The following is a 24,141-nucleotide window of genomic DNA, read 5'->3' as shown; positions in this document are numbered from 1 at the left end:
ATATGATTAGTCCAAAAACATATACTGAAGGAATATATTCACTTATTTAAGAAGGGATAATCAAGAGAACAGCAAGAATATTGCCCTGGAAGCAGCAAACTGGAATCAAGGTCATCTATGTCAAAAAGAGTGAGCCTGTCTCAGAAACCTAATTCTAAAAAGCTGGAAGTGCAGCTGTTCTAGATTTTGCCTTTCCAATGAGAAATAACTTAAGTCCATAGACTTAAGAGATAAATAAAGAATATCTTTGTAATGATAACTTGCATCATTTTATGGCTAATGGGCAAAGGGGACAGAGCCTAAAACAGATTTTTGGGGTGATTTTGACACTGAGTTTCCCAGTGCAATATCCTTAGTTGTAGTGAGACTAGCTTTGTTTATGACACTGGTTTCAGACTCACAGAATTCTGCCTGCCTGTATCTTCCAAGTACTAGGGTTAAAGTCAAGCACCACTACAATCTGGATCCTAAAACAGACTTTTGTATTATATATATACCACCATTTTTAAATCTTTCATAGTCAGATTAAAACTGAAACTTTGAAGAATTTAAATAGTAATAAGAAACAGCAAGTAAGGACAGGAAGGCAATTAAAGTCTTCAACAGAAAAATTAGGACAATAATTATTTAATGTTACATGAGTAACATGAAACAGGCGTTCACATTTCACTGACATGTCTTGGGGTAGAGGTATGTGCAGATGAGGGAAAGAGGAAAGGCAGAACAATGAAAGATAAAACCTGGGGAAGGAGTTCTTGCTTAATGACTGTCTTATTCTAAGTAACCTTCTTATAAGGAATAGCTTCCTATTCTCTCCTTTCAGGGGGAGATGGAAGGAAATGGGAGACTTTTAGGGAAGTCAGTAAGAGTCATCTTTCAATGTGACCAGCTCATGAGAAGGCTACTCAAGCATCGTATTATGAGGAGAACACAGTGCATCTGGGCAACTTTACTGACTAAGCCTTCAGTGACCTTGGGACCGATAACCCCAGATCCATGTGGTCGGAAGAGTAGTGTTCACAGGATTTGAAGCAACCCCTCCAACAAGACCCTGGATTCAGAAAATTACATTCTCTCCTAAGCACCTTCTTTATGTTAAAGGATGGAATCTATTTCATTCTCAATACCTGAGGGTCTAAGTCTAGGTCCCAAGCCTGATTCTGAATCTGCTAAGCTCTTTAATGGGTTTGAGAAGGAGCTATGTTCCTTCTTTATGTGTCAGGACATAAATACATGACTTTCTTGTTCTGCTAACACCTCAACAAAACAGTGTTTACCTTTTCAAAAAGTTGTCATCTGGGCTCATCTTGCTCATCTGGCTGAACTATGTATTTCTCTCAAAGAAAACTGGACAATCTGGCAGGCCATTCCTAGGGTAATTGCAACATTCTTCACAATTAAGATGATATAATATATGAGATCAATTGTTCTATACCTATGATGGATAATTTTATGATTATGATGCAAGATTTTAGAATTTTTTTCCTTCATATATAGAAGGAATTATAACAGGGAGAAAATCATGGCTTAACCAATATATACGTTTTTTTGTAATAGCAATGGTATCAACATTATGATATTCTAAATGATTTGAGATTAGAGCAAAAAATAACAAAATTTTAAAAACCATCAGAGACTTAGTAACAGGAGGTCCAAATATGGAAAAATGACAATAGAGAGCTAAAAAAAAAACAAATGCAGAATAATGAAAATGACAATAGAAAGCTTACAAATAGAATACAAAACATAATGTTTAGGAAAAAAGGTTCAGAATAGGGAGAATAACAATGGAGAGCTGAAAAGTAGAATGAAAACTTAGGATTTACAAAAAACTTTCAGAATATTGAAAATGAAAATGGAATGCTGAATATTAGAAGCCAAAACATAGAATGCTTAGAAAAAAGTTCAGAATGTTTAAAATGGCAATAGAGAGCTGAAAAACAGAACAAAAAACATGGAATGTTTGGGAAAAATATTTAAAATATTGAAAATGAAAATGCAGAGCTTAAAATTAGAAGGCAAAACAGAATGCTTCGAGAAAAATTTTCAGAATATTAGAGATGCAAATAGAGAGATGACAGATAGAATACAAAACATGGAACATAAAAATGACCAACTAGAAAACAGAATTTTTCCCATGTCTAATACTTCAATAAACAAAACAGAAACAATGCAATGTATTAACAAACTGGCCGACACAACTCACTGCTGGTTGAATGAAACTGTTAATAAGGTTAAAAACTGGAAAATCAGATGGAAAGACCAGCAAAATCTGTGCGATGTCTGAGGATAATCAAAAGCTAGCAGGTAGAACATTGTTTCTGAAAGGAAGTTCGCATGTCATTCAGATTATATCTAAGAATGAGAATATTACAAATATGGAATATTTAGTAGTTGGAGAAATCAAGAGACTTACTGATTCAATATAATCTCTAGAAAGTTATGTGATTCAAGATCAGACGCTCAAAGAAACAATGCTGAATAGATTTCATGACTTAGAAGACTGCTGAGCCCTGCCAAATTAGGGTAAGACAGCCTTTTTACCTCCCTGCTTTTGTTGTGGTATCTCAGATACTCTAGGCCTTAGCCAAAACTGGGTGTACTAACCTTGCTGTGAGACTGTCCAGGTGGCATGCTGCACCATTTGGAAGTTGCCCATACACACTTCCTGTCTACCCTACTATTGTTCTTTTACTTCTCAGGTCTATGATAAGGTTGAAGATTAAATTATTGCAACTATTATTCTCTCTTCCTAGTTAGATATATTAGGTACTAGACATAAGCTTTCTTGCTTAGGACATATCTATTGTAAACATTGTTTTGACTTCACCCTAGGACTACATAGTTAGATCTTAAGATTGTATGTTCTCAATCTTCCTTTTCTTAGAGTACACTTGTTTGTTTGTTTGTTTTTTTACTTTTTTTAAAAAATTTAATTTATTATTTTACATGTTGATCCCAGTTCCCTCTGCTTCTCTCCCTCCTCTCTTCTTCCCTCCTTTTATCTTCTCTGCCATCTCACATGCACCCTGACCACCCTCCCCTTATACCCCCCATCCCAATTCCACAGGTAGGGGAAGGCCATACAGGTGGGATCATGTAGACCTGACAGGTCATGTGAAATAGGGACTAGTACTTCTCTCCTGTCCCTAGGTTAAGGCAATATCCCTCCATGGAGGATGGGTTCTCAAGGTCCTTTTGTGCACCAGGGATACATCCTGGTTCCATTTTCTGAGGTTCCATTGTCTGCTCAGTCCTTCTGGATGAGACCCATATTCAGGGGGTCCTGAGTCAGTCCCATGCTGGCTTCCCAGCTATCAGTCTGGGAGGCCATTATTAGAGCACACTTGTTATTCTCTGTGTTTTAAATAGTTTTGTATCAAGCTTAAATCTTTTCTTAGACTAAAAGGGGAACTGGAGTGAGATATTCACTTTGTTCTCATGCCCATTTGTATGGAGACAAGGCAGACGGTCTTCTGGGGGAACTAAGTCTGAGGGAGGGGGGCTCACAGAGCTCTGTTGCTTGCAGCACCGGGACAGGAGTACATCTGGAGGCATTCTTGGGACCAGGAACTGCTAGCATTCCTTTTTCTATGCTGCAAGTTATTTTTCCAAGAATAAACATTTATTCAGCCTATTTGTTTCTCCTGATCATTATTAAACATCAATAAAGGAGAGCTCATGTAGCACACATCAGCAGAAAAAGGACCCAAGAGCTCAGAGTGCAGAGGGCACAGAGAAGCTCAGGGGAAGGCACCAGAGTAAGAAGGTACACTAAGGATTTAAATAAATACATTAGATGTTCACTTCAACTACACAACTCTGAGTAAAAGTCATTAATAAGAGGAAAAAAGAAAAATTAAAAAGGAGAGTGTTGTCTATGATAAGGATGTATGAGAAAATGAGTGAAAGAGACTAAAGATAATGTAAAAATACATAGAGGTCAAAGAAAAGTCGTAAAATGGTAGGAGGAAGATGAAAACTGTTTGCTCTGGGATCTCATATCTACAAATATCAATTTAAGATTAGTACTATGTGTTAAAATTTTGAACATACAAGGTTAAGTGTTCAAAATTTCCATTTCTCTAAAGAAAATTATATGTACATGTTAAAAGTTCTGGAGTTTGCCTCCAATACAGCATGATTGGCATGATTAGCCATTTGGACAAGATACTGCTTTTGTCTGGACTGTTTGACATTATGCTCTTTAAACTGTACATGAGGACCCACAGGAAAGTGACTGCTGATACAAGATGGACATTGCTACATGGTTCCTGCTTCATGGAAGAGTCTGCTAGACAGAGTTCAGGATGTGCAGATAAACTGTCAACACAGGTGGGAGATTTTTAAATTTCTTGCTTTGCTGAGAAATCTGCCAGACACACTATGTTCTATAGGCTGAAGATGGAACATCACAGAAGAACGTGGGAACTGACCAGGTAAGTTGTCCCTTTCAATTCTAGAGTTTATATACTATCCTTCTGTGTTCTTTGATGGACTTGCAGACTGATAGTTAAGATTATGCTTTTAATTGTTTAGGATTAATGTTACATATAGGACTTTAGACTCACAAAGATAGGATAGATGATAAAATATTTTCTTTAAATCTTTCTAAATGTTAATGGACTGAAAATAGTTATCTTATTCCTGTTATAAACCTAAGTTTTATTACAAGAATAGCACTAAAACAAAAATAGTTTAAACATCTTTGTGGTCTAATGCTAAAAATACTCAGCTCAGAATTCATGTCTGAGCTCTGGTCATTAAATTCAGATGATCAGAAAATCAGATGTCCTTTTAATGTAGGTGATATTACTACTTTTTTTTTTTTTTTTTTTTTTTTTTGGCTAAAGCTTTTAAAAATTGAAACTACTTAGAAGGTTAAAATTAGTAACACAAGAAATTAACATAAATGTAACAGTCAATCAGGTCATGATGAGTTTAAAGACATAAAGGGCACTTTATTTTTGATATTACAAAAAGACATTACATGTGTAATTGTTTTTAAAAACATATTTAAATGTTTAATTTTTAAGGTTACAGGATATTTGTGCTTTTATTATATTGTTAATGTTTGTACTTAAATCAAAGGGCTAAAATTTAATATCAAAGCCGTGAGCTCAATACTAACCAAATGTTGAGATGCTCAGATTTTATGATACAGAAGGTAATTTGTCCTTCTTTTTCCTAAGTTTGGTAGCGTAAGCTATTTAGATAAATTAGGTCATATACATGTTTCATTTTTCCCTTAAAAGACTTCCAAATTAAAATCAGTATTTTTGAAGCTAAACCTGGCAATACAAAGTTCTAGTTTTATAAAATATGTTTAATCTATTATAAAATGTTAAGAAACACAAGGTACTAGCCATCCTTATAAATTAACTGTTGGTTATAATCAAACTAATTATTAATGATTAATAACAGGGATAAACCTCACTCAGCGCCTATACATGTTCTAAATGACTAAGGTTAAAACAAGTAACTGAAACAAAGTTGTCTATTCAGATATACCTAGACAGACTTCTAATACTACAGAGATCTGTATAAAATAAGGCATTTAAATGTTAACTATAAGCTGTAATAATATCAGACAAAGAATTACAGATACTAACAATGACCCTAGGCCTCTAAAGAAGAGTGTCGGGCAGAAAGTATTGTGATGACACTGTCCAGGGAGCAAGATACTCAAATACAATGCCTGCTGCCAGGTAGGACCCAGCTGATACTTTGTAAATGCTGAAGGTTACTGAAAAATTGTTTGCACCACCTTTGCCTAGACAAAATATGGTCCGTCTTTTCCATGTCCCTCTTCCACAGAGAAAAGACAAACAAACAAACAAACAAAATCCTCTCACATTATGTACTTAGTACAAAACTTCTGCTCTGAATGCTATATACAGCTGGTTATGTATAAGGAGTATATGGACTGGTCCCTGTCATTCTTTCTTAGTAGATTCAACAGTTAATTAAATACATCCTTCTCAGATCTGATAGTATTGATGGCTGGGCTAACCATACTTTGTCAGCTTGGCAGTGTTAGGCAGCCTTAATAGGGCTCCTAAATAAGTATCTGAAAATATAGAGATAAAAAAGTAATTTTTGAACATTTATTTTTTAATTATGCATATATATGTCTGCAGGCCAAAGATTATGCCGGATCTCATTATAGATGTTTGTGAGCCAAAATGTAATTGCTAGGGATTGAAATCAGGACTTCTACATGAGGAGCAAGTACTCTTAACCAATGAGCCATCTCTATAGCCCAAGACATATAAGTCTTAAAGATATAAAAATAATTTACAATATAAAAATTCAGAGCTTTACGTTTAATTAAGTTCTGAGAAGCTAATTGAGCAGTGACTCCAAGCTGTTTCGTCACAAACTCAAATTTTTATGATTTATTTTGGGGTCATCTAAGTGTAAAAATGAAGGATGTTTCATCAGGCCTATGGCTCTGCTGACCAATCTATACATGGATCTCTCTTGACAGAAGAAAAATGTACAAGATTCTAATGCAAATCTGTAGTTTTTCCAGGACTCTAGGACATTCCTGCTGTTTTACAGATACTGAAAGACGAGTGGAGGGCATGGACCCTCATGTCCTGACTCAGGAAAGGCAGCCCCCCCAAATCACTCATGAGAAGCAGTCTTGATGCAAAAGCATGAGGTCTTTTATATTCCAGTGCACTGCGGTCCACAGCCATACTCCTCTTGGGGTAGAGGACTGGGAACCCTGGGTACAGGGGTTCAGACAGCTTTTTAGGGTTACAAAAAAGCCCGCACATCACAAACCAATCATCTCATAGCATCTAGTGTGGTCCAATCAATTTGAGCTATCCAAGCCTGCACTTAGCCCAGGAAGCCTGCTTTCTCTAGGGCTTCTGAGTAGTATGGCATGACTCATTTCCTGTTCTCATTCATTCACAGGTACTGTCAGTAAATTGCCCTGTTGTAACAGTCAAGAGTGACTTTTTCCTACTCACTGCTAGGGGGCAGAGTCTAGGGAAAATTAGGCTAAATTTCTGAAAAGCACAAAAGTTAGGGGAGGTATTCAGTCATTAATGCCAGTCTCTACAGTCAATTTAGTGAGGGACTCTTTAATGGTTCTAGTCATCCTTTCTACCTGCCCAGAGGTTTGCGGTCTGTATGCACAATTTAATTTCCAATTAACCCCCACCATCTTGGACAGTCCCTGTCTTTCCTGGGAAACAGTACTTTCTTAGCCACCATGATTGGTGTCTCCTTCTTTGTAGGGTAAGCCTGTATCCATCCTGAAAAGGTGTCTGTAAGACTAATAAGTACTTGTTCCATATTTGGCAGGCTTTACCTCCGTGAAGTCCATTTTCCAGTGTGTGCCTGGATGGCTTCCCCTCAGACTCTTCCCAGGAGGCATTCTTGCAGGGTTAGCATTAACCAGCTGACAAGGCACACAATGTTTTACTATTGAGTCGCCACCCACAATAGTCTCAGAACATAAGGGGATGTTCTAACCAGTCTCTGCAGATGTTTAGCCCCTAGGTGTGTTAGTCAATGTATCTACTGGATGTACTCTAACACTTCTGAGTAAGGTAAAGGTTCTTTCCATCTGAAGCATAGCAAGTCCCCTTTGTTTACAGATAGCCCTGTGCACATGTACAGTTATAAAAGCATAACTGCTGCCCGTGTAGTTGTTTACAAATTCTTTCTTTGGCCAGCTGCAGGGCCTGTGTTAAGGCCACGAGCTCAGTTTCTCATGCTGAGGGTTCCTTTTGGCAGGCTGCTGGCCCCAACAGTGCAGGTTTCATTCACACCACTGCCCCAACCCTTTCTTTACCTTTTAGAAGGTAACTGCTCCCATTGGTGAACAAGGTCAGTGCTTCCCTGGCCAGATGGAAGTTTGTAAAATCTTTGTGAAATGCAGTCTCTTTAACCGGCAGTTGATGGCAGTCACAAATCACTGGTTCATCACTCTCCTCAGGCAGAAGAATGTCAGGTAGTGTGTCAGTGCGTCATGCGAGTGTTGGTAATCCATCACTCTGGGAGCTGCTGGACAATGCTCTCCAGTGCATGGGGGGCTATTGTAGTTACTTTCTGCCCCAAAGTTAGCTTGTTAGCATCTTTGACCAGTACCGCCATGGCCACCATAGCTTTTAGAGAGCCAGATCATCTTCTGGCTACAGGATCAAGTTCCTCCCCTGTTTATTGGTTACTGATGGCTGTTCAGAGTCAAAATAAATCCAGGTTCCTACTTTGATAAGATGTCTTTTCCTAACAGAGGGTAAGGGCATTCTGGGATAACCAGGAACAAGTGAGATACCTGGCCCACAACAAGGTCCACTGTTCTTCAGGTAGTCCATGAATATTGCAGTTGCTCTGTGGCACCCATTACAATATGCACATTAGTCTTTGTCAAGAGGGTCCTGTTGGCCAGGCTTCCTGACTGTCTAGGGCCTGCTCTAAAATTTTGTAATTACTATGGCCAAGATTTTAGTCAAATTTCTGTCCTGTCTTCTGTCACGCCCATTCTCCCTCTAAAGACCAGAGTCATCAAAGCTCTCTTGGCTTCTGAAGTAGGGTGAAAGGGAGTAAACCGCCTAAAGGCCTCCATGAGCCTTTCAAGAAACACTGAGGGAAATTCAGTTGGTACCTGAATTACCTCTCTCACCTTATCCAAATTGGTTGGCTGTCTCACAGCACCTCAGAGACCTGCCATCAGAGCCTGGAAATAGACTTTCAAGCTCTCCCTACCTTCTGCTGTGTTGCAGTCCCAACTGGGGTGAGCCAAAGGGAATCCCAATTCAATAGTATTCTCTGCCACTCCTCAGTTGTGAAGAGTGCCTGCTGCAGGCTGTTGACTGTTGAGAAAACACAACAGACTTTACCAAACCTGTGGGGCATTGGCCACCCTCTGAGAAATGGGTGTGGTTAGTTTTCCAATTACAAAAAGCTGCTCAAGGAGGATTTATAGGCTATAGAACTCCAGGTGACAGCTATTTGAAAATCAAATTACTGTTGTTTCAAGGACATTGCCTGTACTACTTCCTGCTTACTATTGCAGTGTTTTCTGAGTTGCAAGTAGGCAAAAATGCTAGACAATACTAACAAAAGGAAGGGGATTCTGGGAAATGGAATATTTATCAGAGGCATCAGTTTGTAGAATCTGTTGAAGATTCACATTGGCTGGGCTGGTTCATAGTATGTCGAGGGAGAGCACTATTGAGGAGCAGGCTGTAGTCAGCAACTGATTATCATCTGCCAAAAGCACAAATCTGCTGTGACATGTTTAATCTGGGAATAGAAGTTAAAATATATATATTTGATTGGAACTATTTAGGGATCAAGAAGGACAGCAAGACCAGGGAGAAAATTTCATCCTCAGGATAGCTGTAATTATCAGCAGTCTTTTTGACCTGTAAGAAGTGGGTCTAATCTTTATGACATTTGATCCTCTGAAGCCTATATAAACTCTGTTGTATAGAAGGACATAAATGTTTTAGATATATTACCATTACCAATCTGTGCTGAAATCCATATTGTAGAAAAAGTACATATTGGGTATCTGTAAAACAGCAGGACTTTGAGTCCTAGCAAAAACTACAGGTTTGCATTAGAAGCTTTTTCTTCTGTCAAGATAGCTCCATGTATAGAATGGTCAGTGGTGCCTTAGGCCTAAGGAAACATCCTTCATATTTATACTTTGATGACACCCAAAATAAATCATAAAACTTTGAGTTCCAACTAAACAGTTGGAAGTCACTGAACAATTAGCTTATCATATCTTAATTAAAAGTTAAGCTCTGAATTTTTATATTGTAAATTATTTTTATATCTTTAAGATTTATATGTTTTGGGCTAGACAGATGGTTCATTGGTTAAGAGTACTTGCTGCTCATGTAGAAGTCCTGAGTTCAATCCCTAACAATACATTGTGGCTCACAAACATCTATTATGAGACGTGCCACTCTTTTTTGGGCCAGCAGACATACATGCAGGCAGAACACTGTATGAATAATTAATAAAGAAATGTTCTAAAAGAGGCTTATATGTCTTTATATTTTTAGATCCTTATTTAGAGCCATATAAAAGGCTGCCTAATACTGCCAAGGTGACAAAATTATGGTTAGTCCAGCCATCAATACTATTGAATGTATTTTGAATCTATCTAAAAAAAATGACAAGGACAATTCTTTACATTCCAAGCCATAATCAATTGTCTATGGCATGGAGGTGAGTAATTTTTCACCAAGCACATAATGTGAGAGGGTTTTTTTTGTGTGTGTGTTTGTTTGTTGTTTGTTTGTTTGTTTTGTTTTTTGTTTGTTTTTCTCTGTGGAAGAGGAACATAGAAAAGTCTGGCCTCATTTTCTCTAGGCATTTTCTCTGGTGCCAAGAATTTCCCAGTACCCTGTAGCCTAAACACAGTTTGAGCTGGGTCCTACCTGGCAGCTGACATTGTATTTGAGCATCTTGCTCCTTGGTCAGTGTCATCACAATCCATGCTGTCCCATAATCTTCTTTAGTGACCTCACATCATTGTTAGGATCTGTTATGCTTTTCTGATATTTTTAAAGCTGTTTAGTTAATATTTAAATGCCTTATTCTATACAGATCTCTATAGTATTAGAAGTCTCTCTAGGTAGATCTGAATAGAAAAGTTTGTTTTCATTTACATGTTTTAAGCTTAAATTTTTAGAACATGTATAGGAGACAGAGTGAGGTTTATTCCTATTAATAATTAATACTTAGTTTGACTATAATCAACAGCTATATAAGGATGACTAGTAACTTGTGTTTCTTAACATTTTATAATAGGTTACCAGCTTTTCATTGTCAGTTTTAGCTTTAAAAATAATGATTTTAATTTGAAACACTTTTCAGGGAAACATAAAACAGCTATGTGACTCGCTTTATCTAAATAAATTATGCTTACCAAATTTAGCCAAAACAAAGATGGATTGCCTTCTGTATCATAAAAAAAATGAGCATCTCAACTTTTGGTTAGTATAACCAATATATTGTGTGATCTTAAATTTTAGCCATTTGATTTAAATAAAAACATTACCAATGTAATAAAAGCACAAATATTATGTAACTTTCTGAATTTAAATATTTAAAACCTGTTTTATGAAACAATTAAACATCCTGTAATTTCTTTTTGTAACATCAAATTTAAGCACCCTTTATGTCTTTAAATCCACTAGCACCTTGGTGCCTGTTGAATTATGTTAATTTCCAATGTCACTAATTGTAACTTTTTAACTAATAGCTTTAGACAAAAAACAGTATTAATGTCATTTATATTAAAAGGACAACTGATTTTATGATAATCTGAATTTAATGACCAGCCACCAGAGATAAATTTTGAACTGAGGACTGTTAGCATTAGACAGTAAAATATTTAAATCATTATTGTTTTAGCTCTATTATTATAGTAAAAATACGTATCTAACAGGAAACACAGAAAGAACTTTTTAACAAGTACATATATTTTTCTTGAGAGAAATAAACGGAACTTTTAAATAGTTAACTTGATATGGTCAAAGTTTTTAACTCATATTATTAATCTTAAATTTCTATTTGTAGATATGAGAGCCCATAGAAAACAGTTTACATCTTCCTCCCAACTATTTACATCTTTTTTTTCAAACCTCTATATCTTTTAACATTATCTTTAGTCTCTTCCTCTTATTTTGTCAGACATATGTAGAGTAGAAAAATCTCTCATTTTCTTTTTCTTTATTTTTATCTTATCACTGTGTCTTAATCAGAGGGGCATGTCTGATGTGAAATCTTATTTATTTATTTAATTCCTGACTGTACCTTCTTACTATGGTGCTTTCCCCTGAGCCTCTCTACACCCTCTGCTCTCTTAACTATTGGGTCCTTTTATGGATTAGTGGGGTATGTCATCTCTCGTTTTGTGTTATCTTTCATTATTATAATTTTATTTTTTATTTCTTTTCGACTCTTCTAGATCTGGCCAATCCTATTTCCTGTTCTACCTTTTATAGCCCAGGGAAGTGGTATCATACCCATAACACCTGAAGTTCCTTCTGATGTTCTCTGTGCTTCTTTGCTAACTTGCATTCACCTATAAATCTGGAGGCCCATTTGTCCAGTCTACTAGACAACAGTTATCTTATTTTGTCTTCTTTGCTTCAGACTGCCAACTCTGCACATAGCCATCACATCTATTTACCATATATTTTGTTAGTTGTATTTTTTTAGTTGACATAAATAACTTTACCATAGTTTTTCTCCTCAACACTCCCCTCATCCTCCAACTCCCCCACCCTCACCCCCACTGTGTACCTGCATGCTGCTCTGTGGTTCCTCCTGTCACAGTCACTGCCACTTGAGGAGAGGAGGGATGGGCAAGGGGCATCTTCCATAATTCCCCCACAATAGAAATTCAAATTTTCTCTTCTCTCTGGCACCCAGGCCATCAGCAACCCAGCATGGCTCCTGGATGACAATGGCTTAGGGCTTCTGTACCAGGAGGGGCCTGGTGCTGTTTACCCTGATGTTCTGCAATACCAGAAGCCTGAAACTTCCTGGCCTGGGAATTTTTTTTTTTAATTTACTTTTTTATTTTTTATTTTACATGTCAAATCCATTTGCCTCTCCATCCCTCCCTCTATCCTTCCCACATACACTCTCTGCTCCCTCACATGCACCCTGACAACCCTGCCCTTCCATCTCCCCACCCCAGTTCCACATGTAGGGCAATGTCATCCAGGTGGAGTCATGTAGATCTGTCCTGACATTTGAAGTAGGGACTAGGATTTCTCTCCGGATCTTGGTTAAGGCAGTATCCCTCCATGGGGGATGTGTCTGCAAGGTTCTTTTGTGCTCCACGAATACATTCTGGGTCCACTGTCTGAGGTGCCTTAGACTGCTCAGTCCTTCTGGCTGAGACCCATAATCAAGGAAGCCTGAGTCTACCCCACGCTGGATTCCCAACTATCAATCTGGTGGCCGTTAGATCCTCCTTGTTCAGGTCAGCTGTCTTTGTGTGTTTCTGAAATCTGGTCTTGTCCTCTCCATCTGCATCTGGATTCTAGTTTGACTTAGTGTTTACATATATGTGTTTGCTTCTGTTTCCAACAGGTACTAGGTTAAGGCTCCGTGATGATGGATAGGTTAGTTGTTGATCTCTCTATCTGGAAAGGGCATTTATGGTAGCCTTTCCATGGTTGCTCAAATTGTTAGCTGGCAACAGTCCTATAGGTCTCTAGATCTTTCTTTAGGTTCAGTTTTCTCTTCAAAAGAATAATGCCTCCTTTTATATTCTCATTCTCTCTCTCTCTCTCTTTCTCTCTCTCTCTGTCTCTCTCACACACATTGAATCTCCCTTCTGTCTTCTACGCCTATCCTGACTCAGTCTTCCTAGTTGCACATGCATTCCTCTCCTATCCTACATTTTTCTTAGTTCTCTCTCTATTCATTGCCCCCCACCTTCCATGTGCTCTGGGGGACTTATCCCTTCCTCCTTCTGTGAGGGACATTATATGAATTTCTTAAAATACACCTTGTATCCTAGTTCCTGTGGTGGTGTTAACTATAGGCTGGAGATCATTTGCTCTAAGTCAAAAATCCACATTCGGTGAGTACATACTATGTTCATCACTCAGGATGGTTTCGTCAAGGGCCATCCACTTGCCGGTGAATTTCAAGATTCAAGAGTAGTACTCCATTATGTAGATGTGCTATATCTTCTTTATCAATTCCTCAATTGAGGGGCATCTATATTGCTTCCAGGTTATTGCTATTATAAATAATGCCACAATGAACATAGTTGAGCACATGTCTTTGTTGCATGAATGTGGATCATTTGGGTATATGACTAAAAGGGGATTTGCCAGGTCCTGTGGTAAACTTATTCCCATTTTACTGAGGAGATGCCATATTCATCTCCAAAATGGCTGTACGATTTTGCACTCCCACCCAGAGTGGTGGGTGTTCCCCTTTCTCCATATCCTCTCAGGTATAATCTGTCATTGGGGTTTCTAATTGTATCCATTCTGGCAGGATTTAGATGGTTTCTCAAAGTTGTATTGATTTGCATTTCCTTGATAGCTAAGGATGTTGAACACCCTCTTAAGTGTCTGATAGCCTTTTTGATTTCCTCTATTGTGAATTCTCACTTCATTTCTGTACCCAATTTTTAATGAGGTTATATGGAGATTTGTTGACTAGTTTCTTGAATTCTTTGAATATTTTGGAGATCTGCCTTTGATGTAGTATTGGTGAAAATCTTTTCCTAGTCTGTGGGATGCCTTTTGGTCGCATCCACTGTGTCCTTTGCCATACAAAAGCTTCTAAGTTTGAAATGTTCCCTTTCATTAATTGTTGATCTCAGCGTCTGCACTCCTAGAGTTATGTTGAGGAAGTGGCCTCATATACCAATTTGTACAAGGGTACCTCCTACTTTCCCTTCTAAGATGTTCAGTGAGTCTGGATTAATGTTGAGGTCTTTGATCCATTGGACATGCGTTTTGTGCATGGGGATAGACATGGGTACATCTGTAGTTTTCTATACACTCGCATCCAGTCGTTACAGCACCATTTGTTGAAGATGCTTTCCTTGCTCCATTGTACTCTTTTAGCCATTTCGTTTAAAGTCAGGTGTTCATAGGTGTGTGGGCTTGTGTCACGATTTTCAATTTGATTCCATTGTTCTACTTTTGTATTTTCGGCCAATTCCATGCTGTTTTCAGGAGTAAAGCTATGTAGTAGAGCTTAAAGTCAGTGATGGTAATGCCTCCTGAAGATCTTTTATTATACAGGACTGTTTTGGATATCCTTGGTCTTTTTTTTTTCATATAATGTTTATTGTTATCCTTTAAATGTCAGTGAAGAATTGTGGTAAGATTTTAACGGGGATTGCATTGAATCTGTAGATTGCTTTTGGAAAGATTGCCATTTTTACTATATTTATGCTACCTATCAAAGAACCTCGGAGATCTTTCCATTTTCTGGTATCTTCTTTAATTTCTTCCTTTAGAGCCAGAAAATTCTTATTATGTATGTCTTTCCTTGTTTGGTAAGCACTACGTCAAGATACTTTATGTTACTTGTGGTTATTGTAAGGGTGATGTTTCTCTGATTCATTCTCAGCCTCTTTGCCATCTGCATAAAGTAGGGCTACTGATTTTTTTTTATGAGTTTATCTTGTGTCCAGCTAATTTGCTGAAGTTGTTTATCATCTGTAGGAGTTCCCTGGTAGAGGTTATTGGGTCACATATGTAAACTATCATATTATTTGCAAATAGAAACAGTTTGACTTCTTCCTTTCCAATTTGGATCCCCATGATTTCCTTTTGTTGCCTTATAGCATTAGCTTGAACATAAAGTACAATATTGAAGGGATATGGAGAGAGGGCAGCCTTGTCTTATTTCTCATTTTAGAGGAATCACCTTAAGCTTCTCTCATTTCAGTTTGAGGTTGGCTGTTTGTTTACCATGGGGGACTTTGTATTTGGGGCACAAATGTTCAGAATTGTGTCTTCATGATGATGGATCTTTCCTGAAATGAATATGGAATAACCATATTTATTTATTTTTTTTGACTACTTCTGGTTTGAAGTCTAACTTGTTATATATTAAGATGGCCACACCTTCTTGCTTCTTGTGTCCATTTGAGGGAGGTATTTCCCAATCTTTTACCCTGAGGTAAAGTCTATCTTTGAAGCTTAGATGCATTTCTTATATGTAGCAGATGGATGGATTTTGTCTTCATATCCATTCAGTTAGTCGGGTTCTTTTATAGGTGAGTTAAGACCATTAATGTTGAGGGTGAGTAAGAACAATTGATTGTTGATGCTTGTTTATTTTACATTTGATGGTGTCAGTGGTATTGTGAATACATTTGACCATGTTTATACCCATGGTTTCTGGTGTAGTTATCTGTTGCCTACATCTTTGTGGGTGTAATTAACTTCCTTGGGTTGGAGTTTTCCGTCCAAAACTTTCTGTAGTGCTGGAGGTGTAGATATTTCCTGGGAAAACCTGGTTTAGTCATGAAATATCTTGTTTTCTCCATCCATAATGATGGAAAGTTTTGCTAGGTATAGTATCCTGGGCTTGCATCTGTAGTCTCTTAATACTTGTAGAACATTGTATACAAGAACTTGTATACAAGACCTTCTGGACTTGAGGGTTTCGATGGAGAAGTCAAGTGTAATTTTTATAGGACTGTCTTTATGTTATCTGTCTGTTTTCCTTTGCTGCTTTTAATATTCTTTATTCTGTATGCTAGGTGTTTTGATTGTTATATGTCGAGGGGTCTTTTATCTTTGGTCCAGCCTATTTGGGGTTCAGTATGCTTCTTGTACTTTCATGGGCATGTCCTTCAGACTGGGAAAGTTTTCATTGATGATTTTGTTTAATATATTTTCGGCACCTTTGTGCTGGTCTTCCTCACCTTTCTCTATGCCTATTATTCTTAGGTTTGCCTTTTTCACAGTGTCCCACATTTCCTGGATGATTTTTTAAGGATTTATTGGATTTATGATTTTCTTTGGTCGATGAATCTATTACCTTTAGTTTATCTTCCGTGCCTGAGATTCTCTCTTCCATCTCTTGAATCTGATGGTTGTGCTTGTATCTATAGTTCCTGTTCTTTTACCCAGTTTTTCTGTTTCCAGCATTCATTCGGTTTGTGCTGCCTTTATTTTCTCTATTTCAGTTTTCAAGTCTTGAACCATTTCCTTCACCTATTTAATTGATTTTTTTTTTCTTGGCTATCATTTCTTAGCTTCATTTCTTCCACTTTATTTTTTTTCCACTTTTTTAAGGGATTTTCTCACATCTTCATTGAGGGTGTCTATCATTTTTTATGATGATAATTTTTTAAGTCATTCCCTTCTGGTTCATCTGCTTTGCTGTGTTCCATTCTAGTTGGTATAGAATCCCTAGATCCTGATGGCATCATGCTTGTCTTTCCATTGTGAGGTGTTTTCTTATATTGTCATGTCCCATAGCTTCTTCTAGTAGGTTTTGTTGGGGCCTCTCCCTCTCTCTATGGTACTTCCCTGGTGGGCTTCATTGGGTCAAAGGTTTGACGACTGTAGCTCTTGGTGCTCCTAGTTCTCTAGGACATCTCTCCATAGGCAGACTCCTGGCGATGTGGGTCAGCAATCAGACTCTATCAGACTGTCGAAGTGGGTCAAAGTTCCCAAAACCTAGGACTCAGGAGGTTCCTTGTGCCTATATTCAGATCTAGCCTAAGCCTGGCAATCTCCACCTGAACCCTTTTTAGCAGAGTCCCTGAGGTGTGGGTCAAGAAACATGCCAGGAGGAACTCAGAGTGGTTCCACAATAATAGGCGGATCAATGGGAGTTGCCTATAACTCTAGTAGAGGACCAGAGGTGGGGGTCAGAGACCAGGCAGGTGGAAATTACTGGTGGTCCTGAATGGACAGGCTGGACTTGTGTGTTCAAGCCATACCCAGAGGGTTCCCCAAGGGCGTCTCGATTGTTGGTTCCACCCTCTGTCCCAATGCTCAACCAGAGCAGTGGGACAATTTGCCAGGTAGGGCACAGGGTAAGGGGATTGTAGGCTCTCAGTGGGTGTGTGTTTGGGTGTATCAGAACTCGAGTTCTCTCGATGGGGACAGGACACAGGGGCAGGGAGATCCAGGGCCAACCCAGGGAAATCCTGTGGAAATGTGTACTGGAGAGTCAGCCCAAATTGGACCCAGACTCTCGTCTAGCGAAGGCCTGGCAATAAGGGACCAAGGCTGGGCTGATGATACTCAGGATGTTTCTGAACGGGTAGGTGGATCTACCTGGGAATTGGCACTCTCCAGGGAGGCCTCTTTAGCAGAGGCCCTGAGATATGTGTCAAGGATCCTGCCAGCAGGAATTCAACGTGGTCCCTCAGAGTTAGGCAGATCAATGAGAGGGGCCAGGAACTCCAGTAGAGGACCAGTGGTGGGTGTGCAAGACCAGGAAGCTGGAAATTATGCATGGAACTAAGTGGATAGACATGTCTCCTGAGTTCACAGCCGATCCCATACATTCCCAGACTGGCCTGAGAGTTGATGTGGCAAAATAATTTATGTTTTTACACAGAAAAGGAAGGACTCAGTCCTATCTTCATTTTTTCTTTATTTCTATACATACTTTATTTATTTTTGATTATCAATATTGCTTTTTTCTTTTGTTTTTACATATTTTTTTTACATATTTAATGCAGTTCCCTCTCCCTCCCATGCCTCTCAATTCAGCTCCAGTCCCATTCCTGTCCCCACTCCACTGGGAGAGCGATTCCTTCCAGGAGGAGTCAAAAATCTGTCAAGTCATTTGGAGTAGGGACTATGCCCTTCTCTTGCCTCTAGGCTAAGGGAGTATCCCTTCATTTGAAATGAGCTCCCAAAGTCATTTCATGCTCCAGGTATATATCCTGGTTCCAGGGAGACAACCTTTTTTTTAAGTATATCATTGGAGCATGACATGAAATTTGCTCTGTAGAGCAGGCTACTCCCAAACTCATAGAGTATACACCTCTGTATCCTGAGAATTATATTATAGGCTTGGGACACTGAACATGTCCATACATGGCATTCTTGTGTTGGATTGCACTCCACTACTAAATTGTGATGTGGAAAAGTAGAATTATTCATATAAAAGGCTTACCAATTGTAGGGACAGTAAGACCCACAAAAGAGAATTTAGCTGAGGAAGTGCTGAATATAAAATAGCCCAAAGATGAATAGTGTACTAATAAGGCCTGTTAGAGATTAGGATGCTAAAATATAGATTTGATCTCTAGGATTGTCCAGGACATTTGGCTCCAAACCATTACAAAGGAGAAAGTCTTGATTCACAAAGAGCCCTCAGGCCCATCTCCTTTTGACAAAATAAGACTTTTAGAAGCTGATCAGGTGGCATTGCTTGGACAGAGTGAACATTAGGGCCTGATGTTCCAGAAAGGGCCAGAAAAATCATAGTCCTCCCAGATGGGAAAGATAAACCCAAGTGACTACTGTTTGAAAGGGAAACCCATTTTGTTTTGAGGGCTGGACTGAGCAAGCAAGACTTTCAGTTTAGGTCCTCAATCATGGAGATGGAACAATGCTCCTTCTCAAAACTAGAGACTTGATTGGCAGAAACAGTAACAACCAGGGGGCTTTGCCTTAGGACTTTTCCATCATGCCCTCAGATATGCAGAATAAAATAGAGCTCCTCCTGTAAAACAAGGAAGACGCTTATGAGGGAATGCAAAAGTTATGGCCAAGGCCTTAGTGTAGGTGTTATTTCAGATCCTGAGAACACAACCCTTACTCCTGCTGACTTTCTAGAATTCCCCCATTTCCTTCCATTTCACCCTGGAAGTCATAAAGAGGTGGCAATTCTTCATAAAAGATTACATCGAATAAGATATAAGTTAAGCAAGACCTCTCTGCCCCAGGTTTTATATTTTCTTTGTTCTTCCTTCCCTACCTCCCTCATCTTCTGGCACATCTGTGTCAGAAGCTGTCATTAAAATGTGACCTGCTGTTGTATGTCACTGGTGTACTATGAAATAATTATGGTACTATCTTTTCTGTTGAAATCTTTTATGGCCTTACTGGCCTGACTTGCAGTTTCCTGACCATATTTAAATTCTTCAAACTGTCAGCTGGCATCTGACCCTGGAAGAACTTAAAAGTGGCAGCATTTGTGGAATGCAAAATATGTTTTAGGAGCCAGACAGTGATAATGAATGCTTTTAATCCCAGCCCTTAGATGTCACATGCAGGCAGATTTCTGTGAGTTTGAGACTAGTATGCTCTATAGAGCTAGCCCCACTAAAACTAAGGCTATAGCAGAGGGAAACCGAGATACCCAGTCTCAAAAATAATCTGTTGTAGGCTTTCTCCTCTTTGAACATTAGCTTGAGATGGTTGCATGCTATCATTACAGAGAACTTTTTTTTTTCTTTATTTACCTCTTTAATCTATGGAGTAATTTCTCACTGGAAAGGAAAAATCTAGAACAGCTTTACTCCCAGCATTTCAGAATTAATATTCTCATTGCTTTCTCACTGACAATAGTTGCTTTGATCCCAGTATGTTGCTTTGTGTGGCAATGCCCTTTATATCCTCTTAAATACACCTCATTAAATTAAGAGACTGTATACCCTCAGAAGGTAGAAGTATTTTATTTATTTATTTATTTATTTACTTATTTTGGACCAAGTATCTTTGAGGATACCAATTGCTTTTAAGGAAATATTTAATAAACAGAACTCATTAATCTGTAACACTGCACATTGATTTAAAATATAATCTACTTCTACATCAAAAATGATCTCAATAACATGACAAAGAAGTATGACCACAGTGTTTTAAAATTGTCCATATTAGTCATGAAGTTTACTGTCCATTGCACTTAGAGCAAAAGGATTTGCATGTGGAACATGGATGCTGCCTTCAGACCAGAGTATAAAGAATAGTTTATTGTATGCACTGTAAGGAGAAACAGAGTGGATATCAGCTGTTGTATCCATCACAAAAAATGGTCATGATTGCTGCATTGTGCTGGTTTGAATGATATTGCAGCTATAATCTCACAGGGAATGACAGTAGTAGAAGGAGGAGCTTTGTTGCAGTGACTTTGGCATTTTGTGAAGAAGAGTACCACTGGTGATAGGTTTTGGGGTTTCCTATGCTTTGGATATGGGCAAGTATATAAGATGTCTTACTGTGGCCTGAATATCACGATGTAGCTCCTTGCTCGCTGCTATAATGAAAATGTACTCAAATTCTGAAACTGTGAGCCAATCCTATTAAATGTTTTCTTTATAAGATTTGTGGGGGGATCTCTTCCTTGCAAGCAGAGTGGTGAGTATTCCATCCCTGATTGTCATGGGGGGGGGGCAGTGTGGGACTAGTGTTGGAATCCCTGACTGGGAGAGTTTTACCAAGGGGCAGAGACAAGTTGATCTCTGTGAGTTATGGACCAGGCTGTTCTACAATAGCTAGTTCCAGCACCACCTTAAAAGTCATAGAGAATCCCTGTCTGAGAAACAACAAAAAGAGTTGTGGTGGTCTTAGATGTTATACACAGCATACAAATCCTAACTAACGTAGATTCAGTGATTTTCTTTAAATATTCATGTCAAGTGAATGAAGAATGAGCAGATTTGCTGGATAAAATTTGGAAGTTATTTTGAGCTGGGTGTAGACGATGGTGTGATATCATTGAGATTTGCATTGAAAGTAGGGACTACAAATTATCTTCATTTCTTCTCACTGTCCTAATAGAGATGTGCATTGCTTCTTTCCATAATCTAATTTCACCTGGCTTGCATTTAGAGTAACATATATTCATTTTTTGTAGCTTTTCTGATACAGAATGTCTCTGTGTAGACCTGGCTAGCCTGGAACTCATTTTGTATACTAGGGGTCCACCTCCCTCTTGGTCATGAATGCTGGAATTAGAGGCATGGGGGACAACTACCTGACTCAACATATAATATACTTATTAAAGTAAGAATAACAAATAAAAGGATTACACATTGCCTCCACACACTTTAAGCTTCTTTTCCTCACAGACATGTAGTATAGGGATTAGGAGTTCTCTAAACAACCTTCTTGATACTCATGAACTGACCCTATCAATAGACAAAGCAAAGTCACACAGATAAAAGTAATGCCTGCTTAACTACAAACTTTTTTTCTTAGAAGGACTTGGACATATACTTAACAACTATGAAATATGTATACTGTTTAAAATATCTGAATAGGAAGAAACTAAACAGACTGGCATATCTACAGCATAGATCACAGGGTGCTATAATTCAAAAGGTGGAATTGGTTAAGGCATTGTTTCCTTCTCATTTTTCATGAGTGCTTTGCAAACACAGAAAACCTACCTTTCACTGACGTACATGGTTTTGTGAGAAAAAGAGAATCATCACTGTACTTTAACCTGTGTTTATTTTCACTGTAGCTCTTCTTAATCTTAATTTTTTTAAGTGTGGCTCATCAATAATATTTTCAGAATACATTAAAATATCTTCAGAGCCAAATTTTCATAAATTTGCACATGAAAATTTGCCTTCTATGCTTCTAGAAGTTTGGCAATGATCCTCCATATTGTGGTCATCCCAAATGTAGTCTGAAATAACAGGTAATAAATGATGTATTCTTACAAATTGTAAAAAATTTAAGTAATAACTTCAATGAACATTACAACTATGCCTCACTCACCCATTTTTCCTTTTTCTCAATCAAAATTACAGAATAGTGTCAATAATCAAGAAACAGTTGGCCCCCTATTTTAAAAAATGAAGGAAATTTCAGTCTTAACTGTAGCAGTGAGGTTCCTGTAGGTGTCCAGCATTACATCTATGTAGAGACACTTTTGAGAAGGATTTAGAAAAGCTAACACTTCCTGAGTGAAGTGGATGTGCACATAGTCATAGGTCATTGAATACTAAAATAACACATACACGTATGACAAAGAAGTATAATACTCATATTGTAATATATACTTCTTTGACAATATAGTTATATAATTCTGGAGCTTCCATCACATATTTTACACATGGACATTTTAATGCATTCACCCAGTCATATTAGAAGTAAACTGAATAAGAGGACCATGTGCTTATCTTATATCATGCTAGTTTGCTGAAGGTGTTTATCAGCTGTAGGAGTTCCCTGGTAGAGTTTATTGGGTCGCTTATGTAAACTATCATATCATCTGCAAATGGAGACAGTTTGATTTCTTCCTTTCCAATTTGGATCCCCTTGATCTCCTTTTGTTGTCTTATAGCATTAGCTAGAACTTCTAGTACGATATTGAAGAGATATGGAGAGAGAGGACAGCCTTGTCTTGTTCCTGATTTTAGAGGAATTGGCTTAAGTTTCTCTCCATTCAGTTTGATGTTGGTAGTTGGTTTGCTGTATATTGCTCTTATTATGTTTAGTTATGTTCCTGTTATCCATGACCTCTCCAAGACCTTTATCATGAAAGGGTGTTGAATTTCCTCAAAGGCTTTTTCTGCATCTAGGGAGATAATCATATGGATTTTCTCTCTGTGTTTGTTTATATGGTGAATCACGTTGATAGATTTTCTCATGTTAAACCATCCCTGCATTCCAGGTATGAACCCTACTTGGCCATGGTGGATGATATCTCTGATGTATTCTTGAATTCGGTTTGCCAGTATTTTACTGAGTATTTTTGCATCGATGTTCATCAGGGATATTGGTCTTTAGTTTTCTTTCTTAGTTGTGTCTTTGTGAGGCTTGGGTACCAAAGTTATTGTGGCCTCATAAAAGAGTTTGGCAATGAACCTTCTGTTTCTATCTTGTGGAACAGTTTGAGTAGTAGTGGTATTAGCTCTTCCTTGAATGTCTCGTAGAATTCTGCGCTGAATCCATCTGGCCCTTGACTATTTTTTGGTTGGAAGGCTTTTGATGACTGCTTCTATTTCATTGTGGGTTATAGGTCTATTTAAGTTGTTTGTCTGTTTTTGATTTAATTTTGGTAAGTGATAGTTATCCAGAAACTTGTCCATTTCCTTTGATTTTGTTAATTTGCATGTTCTGTCTCTGCTTTTTCGTTAATTTGTATAAAGGTTTGTCTATCTTGTTGATTTTCTCAAAAAACCAAGTCTTTGTTGCATTGATTTTTTGTATTGTTTTCCTGGTTTCTATTTTGTTGATTTCAGCCCTCAAGTTGATTATTTCCTGGCATCTACTCCTGCGGGGTGAATTCGCTTCTGTTCTAAGATTTTCAGTTGGGCTGTTAATTCTCCTATGTGACTATCCTCTGTTTTCTTCACATGGGCACTTAGTGCAATGAATTTCCCTCGTAGCACTCTTTCAAGGTGTCGCATAAGTTCGGGTATGTTGTATCCTCATTCTCGTTGAATATTAGAAAGTCTTTAATTTCTTTCTTTATTTCTTCTTTGACCCAGGAGTGGTGCAATTGAACATTGTTCAGTTTTCATGAGTTTGCAGGTTTTCTGCTGTTTGTGATGTTGTTGAATTCCAATTTTAAAGCATGGTGGTCCGATAAGATAAAGGGACTATTCCTATTCTCTTGTATCTGTTGAGGTTTGTTATGTCACCTAGTATGTGGTCGATTTTAGAGAAGGTTCCATGTGGAGCAGAGAAGAAGGTATATTCTTTTGTTTATGGATGGAATGTTTTATAGATG

General features: G+C 38.1%; 1 protein-coding gene across 1 annotated transcript in view; it reads left to right on the top strand.

Moving 5' to 3' along the window:
- The first annotated feature begins 17,649 nt into the window (after nt 1-17,649).
- The window catches only part of LOC127218702 (RUN domain-containing protein 3B-like), a 40,667-nt gene continuing 34,175 nt past the window's right edge, over nt 17,650-24,141 (top strand). Inside the window, exon 1 of the mRNA XM_051179706.1 lies at nt 17,650-17,757. Coding sequence (XP_051035663.1) covers nt 17,650-17,757 — 108 coding nt within the window. The remainder of the gene's footprint in view (nt 17,758-24,141) is intronic.

The sequence above is a fragment of the Phodopus roborovskii genome, unplaced genomic scaffold (genome assembly GCF_943737965.1).
Source record: "Phodopus roborovskii unplaced genomic scaffold, PHOROB, whole genome shotgun sequence".
In the NCBI taxonomy this organism is placed as follows: Eukaryota; Metazoa; Chordata; class Mammalia; order Rodentia; family Cricetidae; genus Phodopus; species Phodopus roborovskii.
The sequence above is the reverse complement of the archived record's forward strand: the minus strand, read 5'-3'. Positions and strand labels throughout refer to the sequence as shown.